This window comes from Patagioenas fasciata (genome assembly GCF_037038585.1).
Source record: "Patagioenas fasciata isolate bPatFas1 chromosome 19 unlocalized genomic scaffold, bPatFas1.hap1 SUPER_19_unloc_2, whole genome shotgun sequence".
Taxonomy (NCBI): domain Eukaryota; kingdom Metazoa; phylum Chordata; class Aves; order Columbiformes; family Columbidae; genus Patagioenas; species Patagioenas fasciata.
Genome location: NW_027288508.1, coordinates 167,582 through 184,967, shown reverse-complemented (window position 1 = coordinate 184,967; position 17,386 = coordinate 167,582). Strand labels below are relative to the sequence as shown.

Genomic DNA, 17,386 nt, shown 5'->3' with positions numbered 1-17,386 from the left:
GTGAGGGACGTGAACCTGTGAGGACTGTGGGGGGTGACCGTAGGGTTTGGGCTAAATAACTCTGAGGGCCAGTGGTAATAACGGGGCGGGGGAAGGGGTGTGTGTGAGGGGCGGAGTAATGACCATGAGAGGAGGGTGGGTGTGGGGGGTTGATAGCGGCGGGGTGAGTGATAACCCCGGAGGGGTGTGTGTGGGGTAATAACTGTGTGTGAAGGTAATAACTGGGCTGGGGGGGCGGGGGGTGTGAGGGAGGGAAGAGTAATAACCCTTGGGGGCAATAATTGTGGGGAGGGGAGAAGTGTGTGGGGGTAATAACTGGGGGGGCTGTGAGGGGTGGGTGTGGGTAATAACTATGGAGGGGGCAATAACTGTGTGTGTGAATAATAGCCATGGGGGGGTGGGTGATAGCTGTAGGGTGGGGGGTGATAACTGGGGGTGTAATGATGTTGAGGTGGGGAGAGTGTGTGTGTGGGGGGGTAATAACTGGGAGTGTGTGTGTGTGAGGGGGGAAGGGTAATAACCACGGGGCGGGAAAATGTGTGTGTGTGTGTGTGGGGGGGTGATATCTGGGGGTATGTGAAGGGGTAATAACTGGGGGGGGTGGTTCTGAGGCAGTTACTGGGGTGTGGGATGTGGGGGTCAGTGTGAGGGGTTTGTATGGGGGGTTAGAGGGGTGGGTGAACACGGGAGGGATGGGCTGGGGGTGCAGGATGGCGCGTGCTGGGGTGGGCACAGGGTGTGGGGTACTTGGGCTGCTGCAGGTTTCTGGAGCCCCCTGGAGGGGTAAAACCCACCCCTGTGGGCTGCCCACATAAACCAGTCGTGCTGGAGGCACAGGATGAGCTGCTGAACGGGCCTGGGAGCCCCTCGGCTCTTTTCTTTTTTGGGGTTCAGTATTAATTGTGGAGGGGTGAGGGGGAAAGAAGCTTTTTTAGCATTAGTAACAGCCCAGGGGAAAAATAAGTTAGCAAAGCTTCCAGCCTCTTGGAAATGCTCGGTTTCTGAGCTCGTCTCACGTCTGCAGAAACAAGATCCAAGAGGACTGTGGATAACAGCAGGAGGCTGTCATCTGCGTTCCTCAGTCCATCAGTGTTGCAAACAAACCTTATTTAAACTCTTAAATGCTTTTTTTTTTTCTGAGCTAGGTAGTGTCGGTGACTGCACAGGTGCACTCCTGGCTGCAGCGTTATGTACCCTGAATTTTTAAGTTGGTTCAGAACAGTGTGGGTTGTTCTGAACCAACCGTCACCCACATGATAGAATTCTGAAAAAGTACTTTGAAGGTTTCCAGGTTTTAGTCTGGCCTTGAAAGTCTGGGTCGAAGCTGTTGTTGTAACCAGTGTGGTGTCTCATGTACACAAGCAAGGGCTGTGTTCGGCAGCAGCCTCTGTGGCAGTGATTTCTCCCCTGACATGGAGCTTTTTAGCTCCAGAGATCTGCCTGTGTCAGGTCCGCGCAAAACTAAGGCCAGCGAACGTTTTGCAAGGACTCTTTACTTTCAGGCACTTGCACAGCACAAAAGTATTTTCTGCCTTTCCTTAGAACAGAACCTGTATGATTATTTTTCTTGTGTGCTTACACTGAATTCATCCTGTAGGAATCTGCTTTCGCTAAATCTGTTATTTATTCCAGATCTAGATGTCTCAATGGATACGTGGAACTTCTTCTATACTTCCCTGGTGTCCTTATGGCTGCACAGACTTTACGTTGATTCTGTTGTTGCTGTTGGTGAGGCGTGGAATGACCTTACAACCCTTGAGGTTATAAGGAAGGTATGTATTTAGGTACGATGCCGGACACACGGGGAATCATTTCACCTAATACGTGTGTAAAATTACAGTAGCTGTGAGCTTGGTTAAATGCAGTAAAGCGTTACATATTCACGGAAGTTTTAGGAACACCTGTACATATTCATAACCTGTCCCCGAGAAGGCGGTTCTTATTGCAATGAGTTCAGGAGACCATTTCCAGAGTCTCCGGCTCCTCCTGGTTGCAGCTGCGCAGTGATCGTGACCCCGGGTCCTCTTCTCTGTACCCGATCACCTTTGGTCCAGTGTGATGAGTTGGTTGGGTCTCAGACTGCTGAGTTGGTTAAAACTGTGTCCAAGTTTCTGTAATCTAGTTCACCCAAGGATGCACCCGAGGATTGTGATCTTTGCAAGGCGTCAGTGAAGTCCTGTTTTTCGTACAATAAGTTACACAGAGTTAAGCAAGGCTAGGCAATAGTGATGTGGGTTAAAGGGTTAGCTCTCTAAGTGTCTTTAGTGATGTGGGGTAGGGTTAGTTCCTTAAGTGTCAAGTGTTAATTAGTTAATTGTCAGTTCCCTGTATCATTCCCCCCTTTGCTAAGAGGTTAGTAAATTCTTTTACTAATGTGATGATTGTCTATGTTTTCTCTGGCCGCAGGTAAGAAGGCTACTTCTACCTGAGAAAACCCATCTCTATCCTTCAACAGATTTTTAATGTTAATGCAAAAGTCAGGCTCCTGGTGTTTGTCTTCTGCGCTGCTGAGCTCTTTGGGGGCAGCTGACAGCCATGTGGCTGGTGCTCCGGCAGGAATGGCATCTTCTGGGCTGCGACGGGAGCTTGCGTTCTTTGGCGTGGTGACCCCGCTCACTGCAGCTGTAGCATTTGTCTTCTCTTTTGGGTTTCTTCTTGCTGAGGTAGGAAGTGCCGTTTGGGTTGGTCACCCAGAAGGACCAAAGGGACCAAAAGGTTACCCAGAAGGTCCAGAAGGACCAAAACATGTCAGGGTGGACATAACCTAATTTCTTTGATAGAATTTCAGAAAGGTTTTGGTTAATTACTACAAATGTAAAGCTTTCTTCTGCGGAAGTGGGCAATGTAATATATACACTCTGATGGTTTTGATTCCAAAGCACCAATTTAAAGCGTTCCCCCATGGTTTTATTCAGATCTTGCTCATGGCAATTTTCGTCCCATCCGTGTGCTAGGGTTGTGACCGTAAGAAACGGCATTTTCCAGGTTGCGCCTGGGTTACCCTTCGTGGTGCTTTGCAGACTTTCTTCACTCTAGAATGATGGATTCGGGCATTCCGTTCTTTAATCTTGGTAGCAGTGAAGGATGCCAGGAGGACTTGAAATGGGCTTCCTGTTGTGATTCCAAAGTCCTTTTCTGCAAGAGACTTCACAGACACATAATCGCCCAATTGGATGTTATGTACTGGCCCATCCAGACCCCTACTCCAAGTTCCAAACACTCTTCCCAATTTTGTTAAGTTGTTTACGCAATATAACCATATAAAAAGTCATAATTTCATCCCCTTCTTGTGCAGACATCCCCTTCTGTACACTATAGGGTCTCCCATCCAGGATTTCAAAAGGATTTAACCCTTCTTTGCCCTTGGCCTTGTTCATATGCAAGAGGGACAAAGGTGAAGATTGAGACCAAGCCAAATTTGCCTCCTGCCCCAGATTTACAATTTGTTGTTCAATTAGATGACTCACTTCATCTTTTTTTTTTTCTTTCTACCTGGCCACTGGAGGAAGAATGATAAGGTGTATGTAGTTGCCAGTCTATTCTCAAGTGCTGACTGATTTGCTGTACAATTTTTGATTTAAAATGTGGCCCTTTATCAGAGGATATATCAGCTGGAACACCAAGCCTTGGTATTGTTTCTTGTGCTCATGTTTTAGTTACCTCCCGAGCTTTTGCTGTTCTGGTAGGGAGTGCTTCTGGCCAACCTGAAAAGGTATCAGTTAGTACCAACCAATATCAGCACCCCCCTTTTCTTGGGAGTTCCGAAAAATCAATTTACCATTATTGCCCAGGTCCGTTTCCTTTCCCAATTTGACCCATTTCTAGCTTAGGTATATTCTTAGGATTAGTCTGGAGGCAAAGAGCGCGTTGCTGTGTCACCTGTCTTACAGTAGTGTACCAATTTGTAGTTACTATTTTTGATCAAATGTTCGTATAATGTTTCTGCTACTAAAGGGCAAACTAAATAGGAGGTAACAATAAGTTTTCTCTTGTGGGGCGTGAGCCCACCCTTCCTCATGATATGATTCCTCTAAATCTATACTAAGTTTCTGGTCTTCCTTAGTATATTCTGGCTTACCTTCTGAAATAACCTGCCCGTCGGGGACTAGGGCACTTTCCACTTTTACCTTTTGCTTAGGCACCAGTTTTGCCTCCCTGTCCACCAGCTCATTTCCTTTTTTCCAATTCCGAGCTCGCTTTCTGGTGCGCCTGGATATGCATGATTGCCACCTTCTTAGGAAGTTGAGCTGCCGATATTTCTCCTGCACGTTTGATATGTGTGCCTTGAGAGTTCAAGAGTCCTTCTTCTTTCCAAATTGTTCCGTGCACGACCCTGAAAGCATACTTAGAGTCCATATAAACGTTCACAGTTTTACCTTCGGCTAGTTCCAGAGCACAGGTAAGGGCGATTATTTCTGCCTTTTGTGCTGAAGTACTTTCAGACAGAGGCCCAGATTCCATCACTTCATGGCTAGTAGCTATAGCATAACCAGCGTGCCTTTCACCGTTCAGGATATTGCTGCTTTCGTCCGTAAGGCAGTTCTCAGTGTTCTCCATAATCCTATGTCCTTTAGATCTGCTTGGCTGGATTATGTTGTTTCAATGGTTTCCAGGCAATTATGATGAACTGGTTTTCCAATGTTGTCACTGAGGAAAGAAGCTGGCTTGACAGTGTTAGTGAGGATGATTTAGCTTGATATTTGAGAAATCTTTGTGGGGAAAGCCAACGTCCCCCTTTTTCTTTTAGAACTGTAGGCACCGTGTGGGATACCAGCACAACCATTTTCTGACCCGTGGTAAATTTCCGGGCCTCCTGTATGTTCAGTACTGCTGCAGCAACTGCCCGCGGGCATCCCGGCCACCCTTTTGCAGTTGCATCTAATTGTCTGGAGAAATAGGCCGCTGCTCGTCGGTACGGGCCAAGATCCTGTGCCAGTGTACCCAAGGCTATTCCCTGCTTCTCGTGAGAGAATAGAAAAAATGGTTTACTCACACCTGGGAGTCCTAGAGCAGGCGCTGTCAAAGCCTTACCAAGTTCTTCAAAGGCTCGTGTAGCTCCTTTATTCCATTGCAGGTGTTCCTGATCTGTGGCTGCTGGCACATACAGTGGCTTGACAAACAATCCATAATTATAAATCCACAACCGGCACCACTCTGTCATGCCCAAGAAGGGTCCGTAATTCTTTTACAGTTTGAGGCTTTGATGTTTGGCATACGGCCTCCTTTCGAGCCTGGCCCAGGGTCCTCTGCCCTACGCTGATTTCATAGCCCAAATGAGTTACTCATGAGTTGCTGTATCATCTGGGCTGTCTTCTGTGATACCTGGTATCCTTGGAGCCCCCAAAGTTCAATAAGCTTACAGTTCAGGTTATGCATGTCTTCTGTGTCCTGGTAGCGATCATCCACATATTGTTGCATCTGTCCTTCATCAGATGGGGCTTCCCAAGATTCAAGATCTTTAGCGAGCTGATTTCCTAGTACTGTTGGGCTGTTTTTAAATCCTTGTGGCAACACCATCCAGGTGAGCTGGGTTTTACATAAATATTGTCTGGCTGGCTTCACGGAGAGAGAGGCAAAAAGGCATCTTTCAAATCTAAAACAGTAAGCCAAATCAAATTAGAGTTAATACAGTCAGAAAGGTGTTTACTACCACTGGGTAGAGGTCCTTTATTATTCTGTTTATAACCTGATTTGTATTAATTTCTCTATTACTGGCCAAATTCCTTCTCTCAAAAAGGTTGGAAGGAATTGGACATATATAGAAATTTATCAATACCTACTTGTTTACCCAATTTGTATTTCAAAGGTTCACAAAAATATGCCCGTTCACTTTGGCCAGTGACTCCCTTTACCTACTATGTAATTGTTACTTGTTGTCAATCCACCAAAAATTCCACTTGTTTCTGTTCATTCCAGGTTCCCATCAGTCTTTTTCAAAACTTGCTACTGTCTGTTTCTCTCTCTGCCTACTTCCTCTGTACCTTCCCCAACGTTCATTTTCCCAACATATATACTGACCTCTCTCTAAAGGCTTTCAAAGCCTTCCAACCTCTTCAGTTCCATACTTACTTATCCTTTCAAGAATCTTCCTTGTCCCTGTTACTGAATACTCTCCAAGCTTCATCTAACAACCTTTCCAAATTTCTACTTTCTGTTGCCCTCAGTTTCTACAACTTCTCCAGGGGAGAAGGTCAATTCCCTGTATCATTGGGATCAGCATTTGGATCATCGTTCAGTTCCTCACCACCAAAACCAGAAAGAAGGCAAGGGAAGATGGAAGTGCTTTTGTCCAAGAAGGCCCCGAAATCTGCGTGTGGAGGCGAGTGGCTGCCGGGTGACGGTCCCCACTGGTGCAGTGACACGTGCTGCCCCACTGTGGGCCCCCCCGTGGGTCACTGCGGAGCCCAGGTGTGGTCGTGTAGGAAACGATCACCTTGCCAATAGAACAGGCCCAGGCAGGATCTCTCAGCAAAGCACATTTTGTTAATGATTTTGCAAGACCGGGTGTTCTCCCTAAAGGCAGGCACGCATAATAGGGCAAAAAGCCCCCGTTTATATCCCCCCAAACCCTGGGTGCAATTTCCCTCCCCTGTTGCCCACTGGTCGGTTCTTCAGGGTTTACAGAGCACCCGACACCTGCCTCAGTTTACGTATTTCATTCATCTAATCCGAACAACACCCTTTCCCTTATTGATCTATTTAAAAATGGGTTCCTGGCTCTTTGGCCGTCCTTCCCTCTAGATTAACTTGTAAATACAGGTGTCAGTTTGCATTCTGGGATTAGTTTGAAGAGATTTTGTTTTACATTCAGGATTCACAGTCTGATGTGTCTCGGTCCCTTCCCTCGCTGGGGTCAGGTGCCAGCTCCCCAGTTTTGTGAAAACAACGTTTCTTCCTTGAACGTTCCTTACAGTTCAGTGCACCTGAGGGTTATAATCCGCAGCCTGGACGGTCTCATGTTTGTGGGTGACTCGGTGCCCTCGTTGCTCTGATGTTGGAGCAGCTCTCTGCTGAACGCTTCTCCCGTCGTTACTGAGAGATCGTGTCAGCCTGGGTTGCTCTGTCACTGCAAATCAATCACTCTACTTGTGCTGGAGTTCTCGGGTTCCTCTTTCCATTGATGTTACTGATGAGGTTGGGCTGGTTTTAGGACGGGAGTGGGATTAGGCTGTTCAGGATGGTAAAAGCTCCTTGCGCAGGTGAGCAAAGTTCTGCTGCGCGAGTTGGGAGGTTCCTGCGTTCAGCTGGATCCGGCTGCGTGTGACCTGAGTTTATTGGAGCGTGGCCTAGTTCAGAGACGTGGTTGTGTCTTTCTCTGGGTGTGAGAAGCTAAAATGCTTTGATAGCCTCATTTAATTAGTGCTGAGAGTCTGTTCACAGGATAGGTGTTTTAAGTGGTTTTGGGAGAATGGGGTTAACATCACTTTGAAAAGGGATTGAATGAGAAGTGGTGCTTGTTTCTTAGGGTGAAAAATCCAATGGGAATCCAGCTTCTTCTGAAGGAATAGAAGACAAACTCGTAAATGGATCAGCCACCCTGGAGGCAAAGTAAAGATTTTCTATGGGTCTCAGACTGGCACAGCAAAGGTATCAGTTACTTTTTTTTTTCCCCACCTACGTGAAGTAATTTGAAATATTGAGACTCAAGTCTGTTGCTTGCCTTAGAAGTATTGCACAGTGTAAACATCAGAAAGTTCATTAGCTCATGAGAAGTCATTGCCCAACATGAAAGATAACTTAAAATTATGTAAAAATAACATTTTTTTCTACTTGCTTTAAATGGCGCATGCAGTAGAGACATTGATGGTGAAGTTTAAAGTTTACTCTTGCCGTACCCGTAGTTGCGAGCGGGTCTTCTCAGAGACAAGTACTGGTTTAGGTGCTTTTGAAAAAAATGGTGTGTGTAAATGTGAAATCATTAGTCATTAAAATTCATGTCACTCTCTTCTTGCAGCCAATATACTTGATTTTTTTTTTCTTAACATGAGGAATTCTAGGTCCAGTGTCCAGTTCTCGGATGTCTTTGTTCTTTCTGTTGTGGGAGGTGTCTTGTGACTGGGCGTGTGGGGGTTGTTTGGTCGCTACCATGCTTGGGTTGAAGCAATTGATAAATTCCTATTTTTTTTTTTTTTTGGAGGTTTGCCAGAGGTCTGGCTGAAGCCGTTATTTCACTTTGTTTGCCTGTGGAAGTCATCAGCATGGGAGATTATGATCCAGAGGAGGTAAGTACCTTATAAATATGACTAATAAAGAAAAGCTTTTCCTTGTGTTGCGAAGGCTCTTTTCCCCTTGTATTTCTCTCCTATTATTCTGGAAATTCCCAATGCTGTGTGTTAAAAATCGCTTCCCTTCTGTATAAGTGTAGCCCATCAACCCTCAGCAGAAAACACCTAAATTTTGAATATTCCTAGGAGAGGATTGCCTAGAGTATTTTGATGGTGACAGTGACTTGGTATGAGCTGGTTCTGTAACTCAGGTGTGAGTTCAGTGAGAGCGGTTGCACCAGGTCCCTCTGTTCTGTCTCTGTATCCCCAGGGAAGGGTTCAAAGCCAGAACAAGCAGATGGTGACAATTTGCAGCCTTCACAGGCTCATAAGCTAAAAACTCCTTGCTGGTCATATTTAGATGGAGTAATCCTTGAGGCATTTTTCTTCTGTGAATATTGATAGTTGTTTTTTTGAATCAGTGAGAAACTTGATTGCTGCAAGAGTCTGCTCAAGAAGCTGTTGATTGGGGTGGGGAAGGGAGATGTTCTGTTCTCTTGTACCACCTCTGTGAAGCAGCAGACAGACAGTTTGATCTCTCCTGGCTAATTTAAGGCGTCTCTGCAGGGGGGATGGCCGTTCGCCACTGTTGGGGTTATCACCTGCAGCATCCCACACCAAAATCCCACTTAGAAAAAACCTCATCTTTTAACTTCTTCCAACTCCCCATGTGTTCCAGTTGTCTTACTAATGGGAAGCGTTCTGAGAAATGCACCGATCTCTTCTATTCTCTTGATATTATTAGACAACCGGCAGGAACGTTTGTGTGTTCTTGGTAGCTACGTACACTGACGGGCAGCCAACCGAGAGTGCAGCGTGGTTCTGCAAGGGGTTAGAAGAGGCAGCGCGTGACTTTCGCTTTGGGAAAACGTATCTGAAAGGCCTGAGATGCGCTGTGTTTGGCTTGGGAAATGCGGTTTATGTCGATCATTACAACACTGTAAGTATCTGCTCTGCACCTTTCTGAAGTTGCTGCTCCGCTGAAAGGCTGAGCTTCCCAAAATGCTCCAAAACTGAATGATAACTGGTAGCTTGTGTGAGATTTGCAGCCTTTGTGTGGACTGGGTTTAGGGCACAGGCAGTGCAGTTTTGAAGCAAGTGTGCTGCCCCTTGAAATGGGAAAGGAGGTTGTTAGCCAATCTTGCAGCCTGAGAAAATGCTGATTCCCTTTCCATCAGTGTTCAGTCTTGCATAAAAATACAAATACAGCACAAACTAAGTGCCTGCAAGCAACACAGAGCTGGAGAGAGGCTGATGGTTCAGGTATTTGGCTGGGTTCTATTTGCAGTGCTTCCATTTTGCTGTGTGAACGCTTTAGTAATTTAATCTGTTCAGGTAGGTGTCAGGAACTAAAATGCAGATAGAAGCACTTTTCATATTAGTGTCTCCTGTGGTGATCAGTAGGTACAGCCTAACACGTTCTTATTTGTTTCTGCAGTTGCTTGTAGCTGCTTGAAACAGTTCCTGCTGGGCTCAAAGTTTGGGTGGTGGGTTTTTTGTGTGGTTTTCTTTTTCCCAGGAAGTACATTTAAATCTTTCTTCAGCCTTAGAGGGAGGCTCAAGCTGCTGTTCTCATAGGAAAGATGACTGGGGGAAAAAAAGGCACTCAACCAAAACCAAAATGGGCCCAAACAAACAAAACAACCAAAAAAAAAACCCCAAACTAAAAACAAGAGCAGCAAAAACCCCAAACAAACCCCCAGTGTGACTCCACAGATATTCCTTCAGTGTCCTCTTATTTTATGGGTACAAAAATATTGATTGTCTTTTAGACTTCCCTGCTGCTGTAAAGTCAGCACAGACCTGTGCTCTGGTGGGTTGTTCACCATCGTTAGTTTTAACCGCTCCTTGATTTGCCAAATGATTTATTGGGAGCGATAGCTGGATATGAGGCTGGGCTGTGGTGGGCGCTGGAGGAACCCAGATGTCCTTTTGTGGGGAGAGTAGATGGGTGTGAGGGGAAAGCCCAGGGTCCCGTTGCTCTGGCCCTGGCAGGGGAGCTGGGACCGGGAAACTGGTTCTTCTGTGACACAACCTGTTCTCGAGTCCCATCCTGTGGTTTTATTTGGATTTTTCTTTTCTGCTTGCTTTGCAGCCCAAACGTGAACTGCGTGCGCTCTTGTGTCTTCCCAACCTCCCCGTGGGGACCCTTTGAGGGGATTTTGTCTTGCTGGTTTTTTTCTTGGGTGCAGTGTCCAAGAGCAGTTGGAAGATGGTTTTTGGAGGTGGCTGGTTAGTTCTGTTTTCTTAGGATTGTTCTGGCGGATGGTGATGGGTTTTAAATTTAAAATCTCTTGGCAAAAGTTTGGCCTCAAACTTCAGGTAAGGGCAGAGAACTCATCAGTCAAGTGTGATACAGATGATAGTGATGTCCTCACACTATCTATGGAGTATCTCTCATTTATTTTATATGGATAGTGGTGATACACTTCAATAATCATTGTAGATTCTGTTCTCCAAATAAGGAAATATGTGACATCTTCATAGGTCTTCTGAATTCTTCTGTGGGCAATCTAACAGCACAGGTGCGTGACACAGCTGCTGTTAATGGACAAAATGGCCTGAGAAGATGATCTGCCAGTGTCTATTAGTTTCAGAATGCTTTTATTATAGCAATAGGTTTTTTTCATTCAAATTAGTTGCTAAAAGAGTAACAGTTCCTCCAGAATCTAATTCAAGAATTCAAGGGAGCAGCCTGGGATGGCGAAGCCAATGTAGGAATTAGTGAATCTACTTGGGCTGAGGGATGGATGTCTCTTCTCCATCTCACCTGGGTGAGAGGAGCTCTCAAGAACTTGCAGGTAGATTTGGGGGAGGGATTGAAATGGGATGAGCTGCCGTGTGGTCGATACCCATGGCCTCACTTCCGTAAGACACGGTTTGCCGTGGTTGCCACTAGTGGAGGTCACCAATGTGAGATCTTCATGGCAGATGTTTTGCGACAGGCTCAGCAAGCGTTCTGACTTACCACGGGGCTTATTGTGAAAGGTCCAGGATTTTGGTTTTTCTTCAGTACTAGTTGATGGAGGTGAAAGTATCATCTAGATCTTTTACTTAGGTGACACATCTTACCGTCTTTGGTGGAGCAATTTGAATCCCAGAATGTCCAGTAAGAGGAAGATTGATGTGGAAGGAAGGCGATTTATTGATAGATGGGAAAGCAAATACGTGTTTGTGTTTCAGGGAGGAAAAGCCAGTATGTCTTTTGTGTTACGAGACAGAGTCGGCGATAAAGGAGCACGATGCACATAACAAACACAAGCCCTGTGGGCCAAATCCTCAAATTACATTCGGCCCTTTGAATGCAACTGCGGGGCTGCTGTGGCCTCCGGTGAAAATGTTCAACACCCCATCATAGGCTTAGTTTGACAAGAAATTATGCGCTTATGTATTGGAAATTTTTGTTATTCCTGTTGTCCCCTGCTGCAAAGCAGAAGGGGCTCTTGGATTAAAATGGGCATCTGGGTTTAGGCAAAAAGCCAGATCCTAACAATTTGTTAGCTCTTTTCTGCTCAGCTGGTGAGGTTGGTATTTCTTACAGCTCCTGGCATTCCCAGCCCTGAACTCTGCCAGTCCCGTTTTCTTGACACCAGGTTCGGCTTGGCTTGCCTGCTGAAGCAGCTGCATTTTTCACTGACCTTAGCAGGCTTTTACTACGTGTTAAAAATGTCCAAGGTGTTCTTAGTTTCCTGTATGACAAGAAGGATCTGAAGCAGCATCACGGAAAGACCAAGCTTTCCATCCATTTTGCGACTGCAGTATTTTTGCGTGTCAAGTAGAGCCCTGTAATATCCCCTCTCATGTTCTCACTCCTGCTTTCAGTTCACAGAAGCAAACCCTTCCACAAATCTCAAGCCTTTTATACTTTTCAACAGCGCTTTCTTTCCTTTTAAGGGAAAGAGGAAGCCTAAAGAATAGCTCTTGGTGGCCTTTCAAGGGTTTCTCAAAGACTGAGCGGCCCTAGGAATGAAACTGGAGTTTTCTCCTGTCGCACTTGGGCAAACTGAAAAATTCCGCTGCCCGGATTCCACTTCTATTCTGGTATAAAACGCTGAAATAATTTGAACAGGTTCCTTTCACCAACAGTGACATTTTCTCGCTTTAGTCAGAACATTCTTTTGGGTGGTGGCTCAAGTGCAGCAATTGTGTTCCAGCCAATGCTCCTGAAGTCGGTGGTGATGGATTTGCCGCTGTGTCTGACCTTCAGCTCCGGCACACTCCTGTAAAACAGCGGGAAACTGGGACGTTTTTTCCCCCTGTAAAGATCTCCTGCTGTGAAGCTCCCTTTTCTGCACCGAAATGTTTCAGCTTTAACAGACAATCATTGCTTCCAACCCCAGGGCTTTTGTGGAGGTTGCTTGGTAGACCCACACTGATTTGCCAGCTGTGTATTTCCCTCCTCAGAAGAAAAGCCCTCTGGAGGTCGTTGAGGAGTTTGTGAAGCACAATGTGACATCAGATGGGCTATAACCGAGCTCATGGTGGCTGCATTTTTGGAGGAGGATGGCTGAGTCTTTCTTGTGACTTCTGGGCATTTTTCAACCACTGCTCTACTTCATTCCTTTGTAATTATGCCTTTTTGTGTATGCTTTCCAAGCCTTTTCTTGCAATGAGTTTTTGGTGGTGTAGAGATCTGTGCCGGAAGGTGTCTTTGGGTTTTCTTCTGGACTTTTTGCCATGTTGGGATGCTCAGCAACCTGGTCCAGTGGAAGGTGTCCCTGCCCATGGCTGGGGGGTGGACACTAGATGATTTTTAAGGTCCCTTCCATCCCAAACCACTTCACGAGGGACCTGGGGGGGTTCAGCTGGAGAACAGGAGCTGAGGGGAGACCTTCTGATCTCTGAACTGCCTGAAAGGAGCTTGGAGCCAGGGGGGTCGGGCTCTGCTCCCCAGGAACAAGCGCCAGGAGCAGAGGAAACGGCCTCAAGTGGCACCGGGGAGGCTGAGGTTGGATGTGGGGAACAATTTCTTCCCCAAAGGGCTGTGGGGCATTGGAGCAGGCTGCCCAGGGCAGTGCTGGAGTCACCATCCCTGGAGGGGTTTAAAAGGTGTTTAAATGAGGTTCTCAGGGACATGGGGCAGTGCCAGGCGTGGGTTATGGTTGGACTCCCTGATCTTGAGGGGCTTTTCCAACCAAAATGATTCTATGACTATTGACCTGCTGCAGGTGAAATGGGTTTTCAGCTGCTGGATTTTCCATATGCACTGCAGCTGCCTGTCTTCTCAGATCTCTACTGAGGAGGAAGACTTAAAGGTTAATTTTGACACTCATCTCAAGTCTCACATCATGCACACCTTAAGCTTGATGTAAAGCAGAACTGAAGCTTTCTCTGCTTGTTGTTTCTTTTTTAGACCCTGTGGTTGGGGTGTTACAGCCTCTGTGTGGCTGTGAGCTGTGCTGGTCATTTGATTTGGTGCAGGGAGACAGGAATTCCATACCCACGCTCCTCTCTACTGGTTGCATGTCAGCACAGCTTACTAATCCTCCAGCCAGGACTAGCTGTACGCTTTCTGCTTTAAACCACGTTTGCAGATTCTTAGTCATGCAAGACTGAATGTAGAACTGCAGGGACCAGTGACTGGGTAGGATAAACGTTACCTTCTATTAGCAGGTACCACCTGTGCCATTGGAGACGTATGAAGTGATAGTCTGGATCTACTGTTGGCAAAATGTTTTTAATACAAATGTCATGCCTCACCGTTCTTGTCTCGTGTGCACAAAGTTGCAGATAAGGCGGCTGCAATTCTTTTTCTTTTTCTGGATCTCTTCTTTTAGGCTTTTGACACTTGTAGATTCTGCCAATGTTTCCGACCGCTGCAGCTCCCCCAAGATCTCTGAGGAAGAGTCCGAGGAGCCTGTTTGTTCTCTGTGCATCACTTTGGCAAGAAATGCTGCAGTTCAGCCACTTTCCTGGGAACTGGGTATCGTTGTGTTTGCCTGGTTGTGACTGACACATTTTGGCCCCGTGCCAGCCGGCACGTGCGGAGCCAGCATCCAAACAGACTCAGAAAATTGGGGGTATTTGTAAAAAATGTGGCTTGACTCTGCACTGGAGCCCTTCCCCCTCATTCCTGGAAGTGCTACAGCCCTGATAGATGCCAAACAGATGCAGATTTAGCACGTGGCAGCTTTTTTGGAGGGCAGGAAAAGCAGATAATTCGTTGGTGTGGTTCCCTGCAAGGCAGCGATTGTGCAGCGTTGAGCTCCTGAGGCTGCTGCATCGGGAGCAAAGGGGAGACAAAACCCGCTTTAGTTACTGCAACATCGCTAAGTCATAATTCTCCCTAGAAAAATAGACTGAAAAGATCCATTATTGCTCTCAGCTGGTCTTACTGCGTTTGTAGTGTCTCTTTAGCTTAATTGTCTGTATAGAAATGTGCGAGTGACCAAATGTTTTAGTCAATTAGAGCAAGTGTGGGGACTGGGGGTTTCTGGCACTGCTATGGCGCAGTCACCAGGCAAACCTGATTTGATTGTGTTTTCTGGCTGAGTGTCTAAAGCCCAATCAATTATTGCAGAGAGATGGAACAGCTAAATAAGACTTAAATTAATAGGGTTTATTATTTTTGCGCCTGAGGAGGCGGCAAACCAGACAGAGTGAGATATCCTGTAAAGAAATTGGTTCATATTTCTTCTTCTGTAACTTTCTGGTGTTTATACCTGTACTTGGATGTTCAGCTCTAACTTACAGGCAACAGCTGAAGTTCTGTTCGGATGAGCTGAATAAGTGTGTGGCCAAAAGCCAGCAATCACAGTAAGCCCTGCAAAATGAAGAGATGAGTAACAGGAGGGCTAATTAAAGAGGTCTTTTAAAAAAAAATGAAGAAGAAACTGAAAACATAGATTAAAACAAAAGTTTCTTCTCATTAAGTAACTTGACTCAAGGGCCTAAATTCTTCAGGGAAATATAAATTTTATGATATTAAAGGAGTGGACACTGCAGGTTTGTGAAACTCAGGACCTGAGCCTGAAAGTTCAGAGTCTCTGTCCATCTCCAGCCACCAGTCCTTGTTCTGCTGAGTTAATAATCTCTTCTCCCAGTGTTTCAATCTGCTTATTTTTTGTTTCCAGAATTAATACATTGTGACCCAAGCTTCCTTGTTTCCTTCCGATTAGATTATTTGCTGGTTTCTTGACCTTTGGGCCTGCCTGTCTTCCAGGAGCTCTTGAAATAACCCTCTAGATGGGGTGAGGGACAGGACATGAGAGAATACACCTAATTCATGCCCCTGTGAATGGTAAAAGTGAAGTCTTGGTGCCTTTCTGTGCTGCTCTGCCAGCACTGTAACAACCTGAGGCTTTTCTAGGAGGAAATGTGAAGGTGGTCGGTGGGGTGAGATGGGTGCGGACCCTGGTGAGCGGCTCAGCCGGGTGTGTATGTGTGTGGGTTTAACCATCCAAGTGAAAACATTGCATTTAGATTAAATATCTCTGACCTGTCCTCTCCCTACTCCTGTCTGGGCTCTTCCTTGTTAGCCCTTTTGGATGTCCTTTGTTAGTTTTATCTGATTTTCTGCCTTGACCTTTCTGATTATGACCCTGTCTTCTTGTGCTTTTCCTTTTATTTTCAGCTGGAGGATCACAAGGGTGCAGAAGAGCCTGTGATTCTGCCAGATTGGTTTCTTGTTACGCTTGCGATCTTCGCTTTATTATTGGCACCGTTTGCACTGAATAGGGTTTGAGAAACTGCCAGTTGTCCTGAACTCCTTTGCCCTTCAACTCTCCTCCTCTGGGATCTCACCTGTGGTTCAGGGAGGTCTCATTTCTTGAGTTTTCATGTTCATTGTTCTTCTTCTCCTTTCGTGGTCACCACCACCAGCATCTCCCCACCTTCTTGGTCCCCAGCAGGTATCCACGTCAATCACTACATCACTGGAGTCAATGATACTTTATACCTGTGCTGCATTTTCCCTCAAAGTTTCTTCCAAGACTCCACAGCACTAAGCATTGCTCAAGGAACAGAGCAACCATTATAGGAGGGGATAAAGCAAAAGCTGATAAAAATAATACCCAGGGGAGTGGGGAGGGGGATGCGCTGCATCTCTACTAAAAATGAAATATTCTGCGGGCAGCTGGGACAAGTCTCTAATAAAATACGGGCTTACGATCGTGAGACTTCTCTAATAAAAATCTTTGTGGTGTGGGGGGTTTTGAGTGAGATTTTTTGCTTATTTTTGGAAGGGCAGGAATATTGTGCACAGTTATGTGGGACTATGATGGGTCTGTGGATTCCCTGACGGAGGGCATGGGAACAAAAATTAGCCTTGAAGATATGAAGGCCTACCCATGAGAAAGATGGGAGTGATGGAGTATCCGGAGATGTTAAGGATGTACCCGGGAGGGAGAAGGGAGTAAAAGAGTAACATTGATGACAGCAAAAATAGCCAAAGAGATGTTACTGCTGTAACTTGTAACCAATAGTGAAGAGACACTTGAATTGGTAAAACTGTATAAAAATGCACTTGTGGCAATAAATGGCATCTGCTGCTTTTATCCTCAGAGAACTTGGTCTATGCCATTTGTCCGTCTCAACCGTGACACAGGAGGCTCCATGTGAACATGAGCAGAAACTTGTTTGCTGGGAGGTGCCAGAGCCTGGCCCAGGCTGCCCAGAGCGGGTGTGGAGTCTCCTTCTCTGAGACATCCAAAGCCGCCTGGACCCACCTGTGTGATCTGCTCTGTGACCCTGTGTGAGCAGGGCTGGGCTGGGGATCTGCAGAGCTCCTGCAGCCCAACCACTCTGATTCTGTGACTCCCAAGAGGACCACGTGGTGATCAGGCTGCTGGGGTGGATGGAGTCCATCCTGGGGCTGGCTCCAGGGAAGGGACCGGGGCAGCTGTGGTGCACGAGGAGGAACGATACAGGTTCCCAGGTGTGGTGGATGCACTTGACCCCCTCCAGCCAGCCCAGCGGCAGTTTGGTTCAGACTCCAGAGGAGGGAAAGGCCTGGGCTGCAGCCAGGCCAAGAGCTCCTTCCAGGAGACCCACAGGGAAGCAGAACAGCAGCTGAACACCAATGGGTTGTGGGTGCAGGGGGTCTTGTGCAGACCTTTCCCACTGTCTGCAATTTGACTATGAGCCAACAACTTTATTTTATAAATATGACAGCCTGGATGAGC

The 17,386-nt window shown here is 46.4% G+C and overlaps 1 protein-coding gene across 11 annotated transcripts; it reads left to right on the top strand.

Moving 5' to 3' along the window:
- The first annotated feature begins 4 nt into the window (after positions 1-4).
- On the top strand, positions 5-16,781 carry LOC139826680 (S-adenosyl-L-methionine-dependent tRNA 4-demethylwyosine synthase TYW1-like). 11 transcript variants are annotated; one of them, XR_011736841.1, is made up of 8 exons: positions 9-74; positions 1,633-1,772; positions 6,165-6,319; positions 7,466-7,587; positions 8,138-8,222; positions 9,010-9,204; positions 10,360-10,496; positions 14,042-15,363. XR_011736841.1 is itself a non-coding variant. In XM_071803093.1 (7 exons), the coding sequence occupies exons 4-7, from the start codon at positions 7,562-7,564 to the stop codon at positions 14,102-14,104; spliced, it is 369 nt and encodes a 122-aa protein (XP_071659194.1). In that variant the 5' UTR covers positions 9-74; positions 1,633-1,772; positions 6,165-6,319; positions 7,466-7,561; the 3' UTR covers positions 14,105-15,363. The 11 variants fall into 11 exon arrangements, 1 of the variants encoding a protein (XP_071659194.1); XR_011736843.1 differs by lacking the exon at positions 10,360-10,496 and having other exon boundaries at positions 5-39; XR_011736848.1 differs by lacking the exons at positions 10,360-10,496; positions 14,042-15,363 and adding an exon at positions 16,767-16,781.
- Positions 16,782-17,386: the final 605 nt, after the last annotated feature.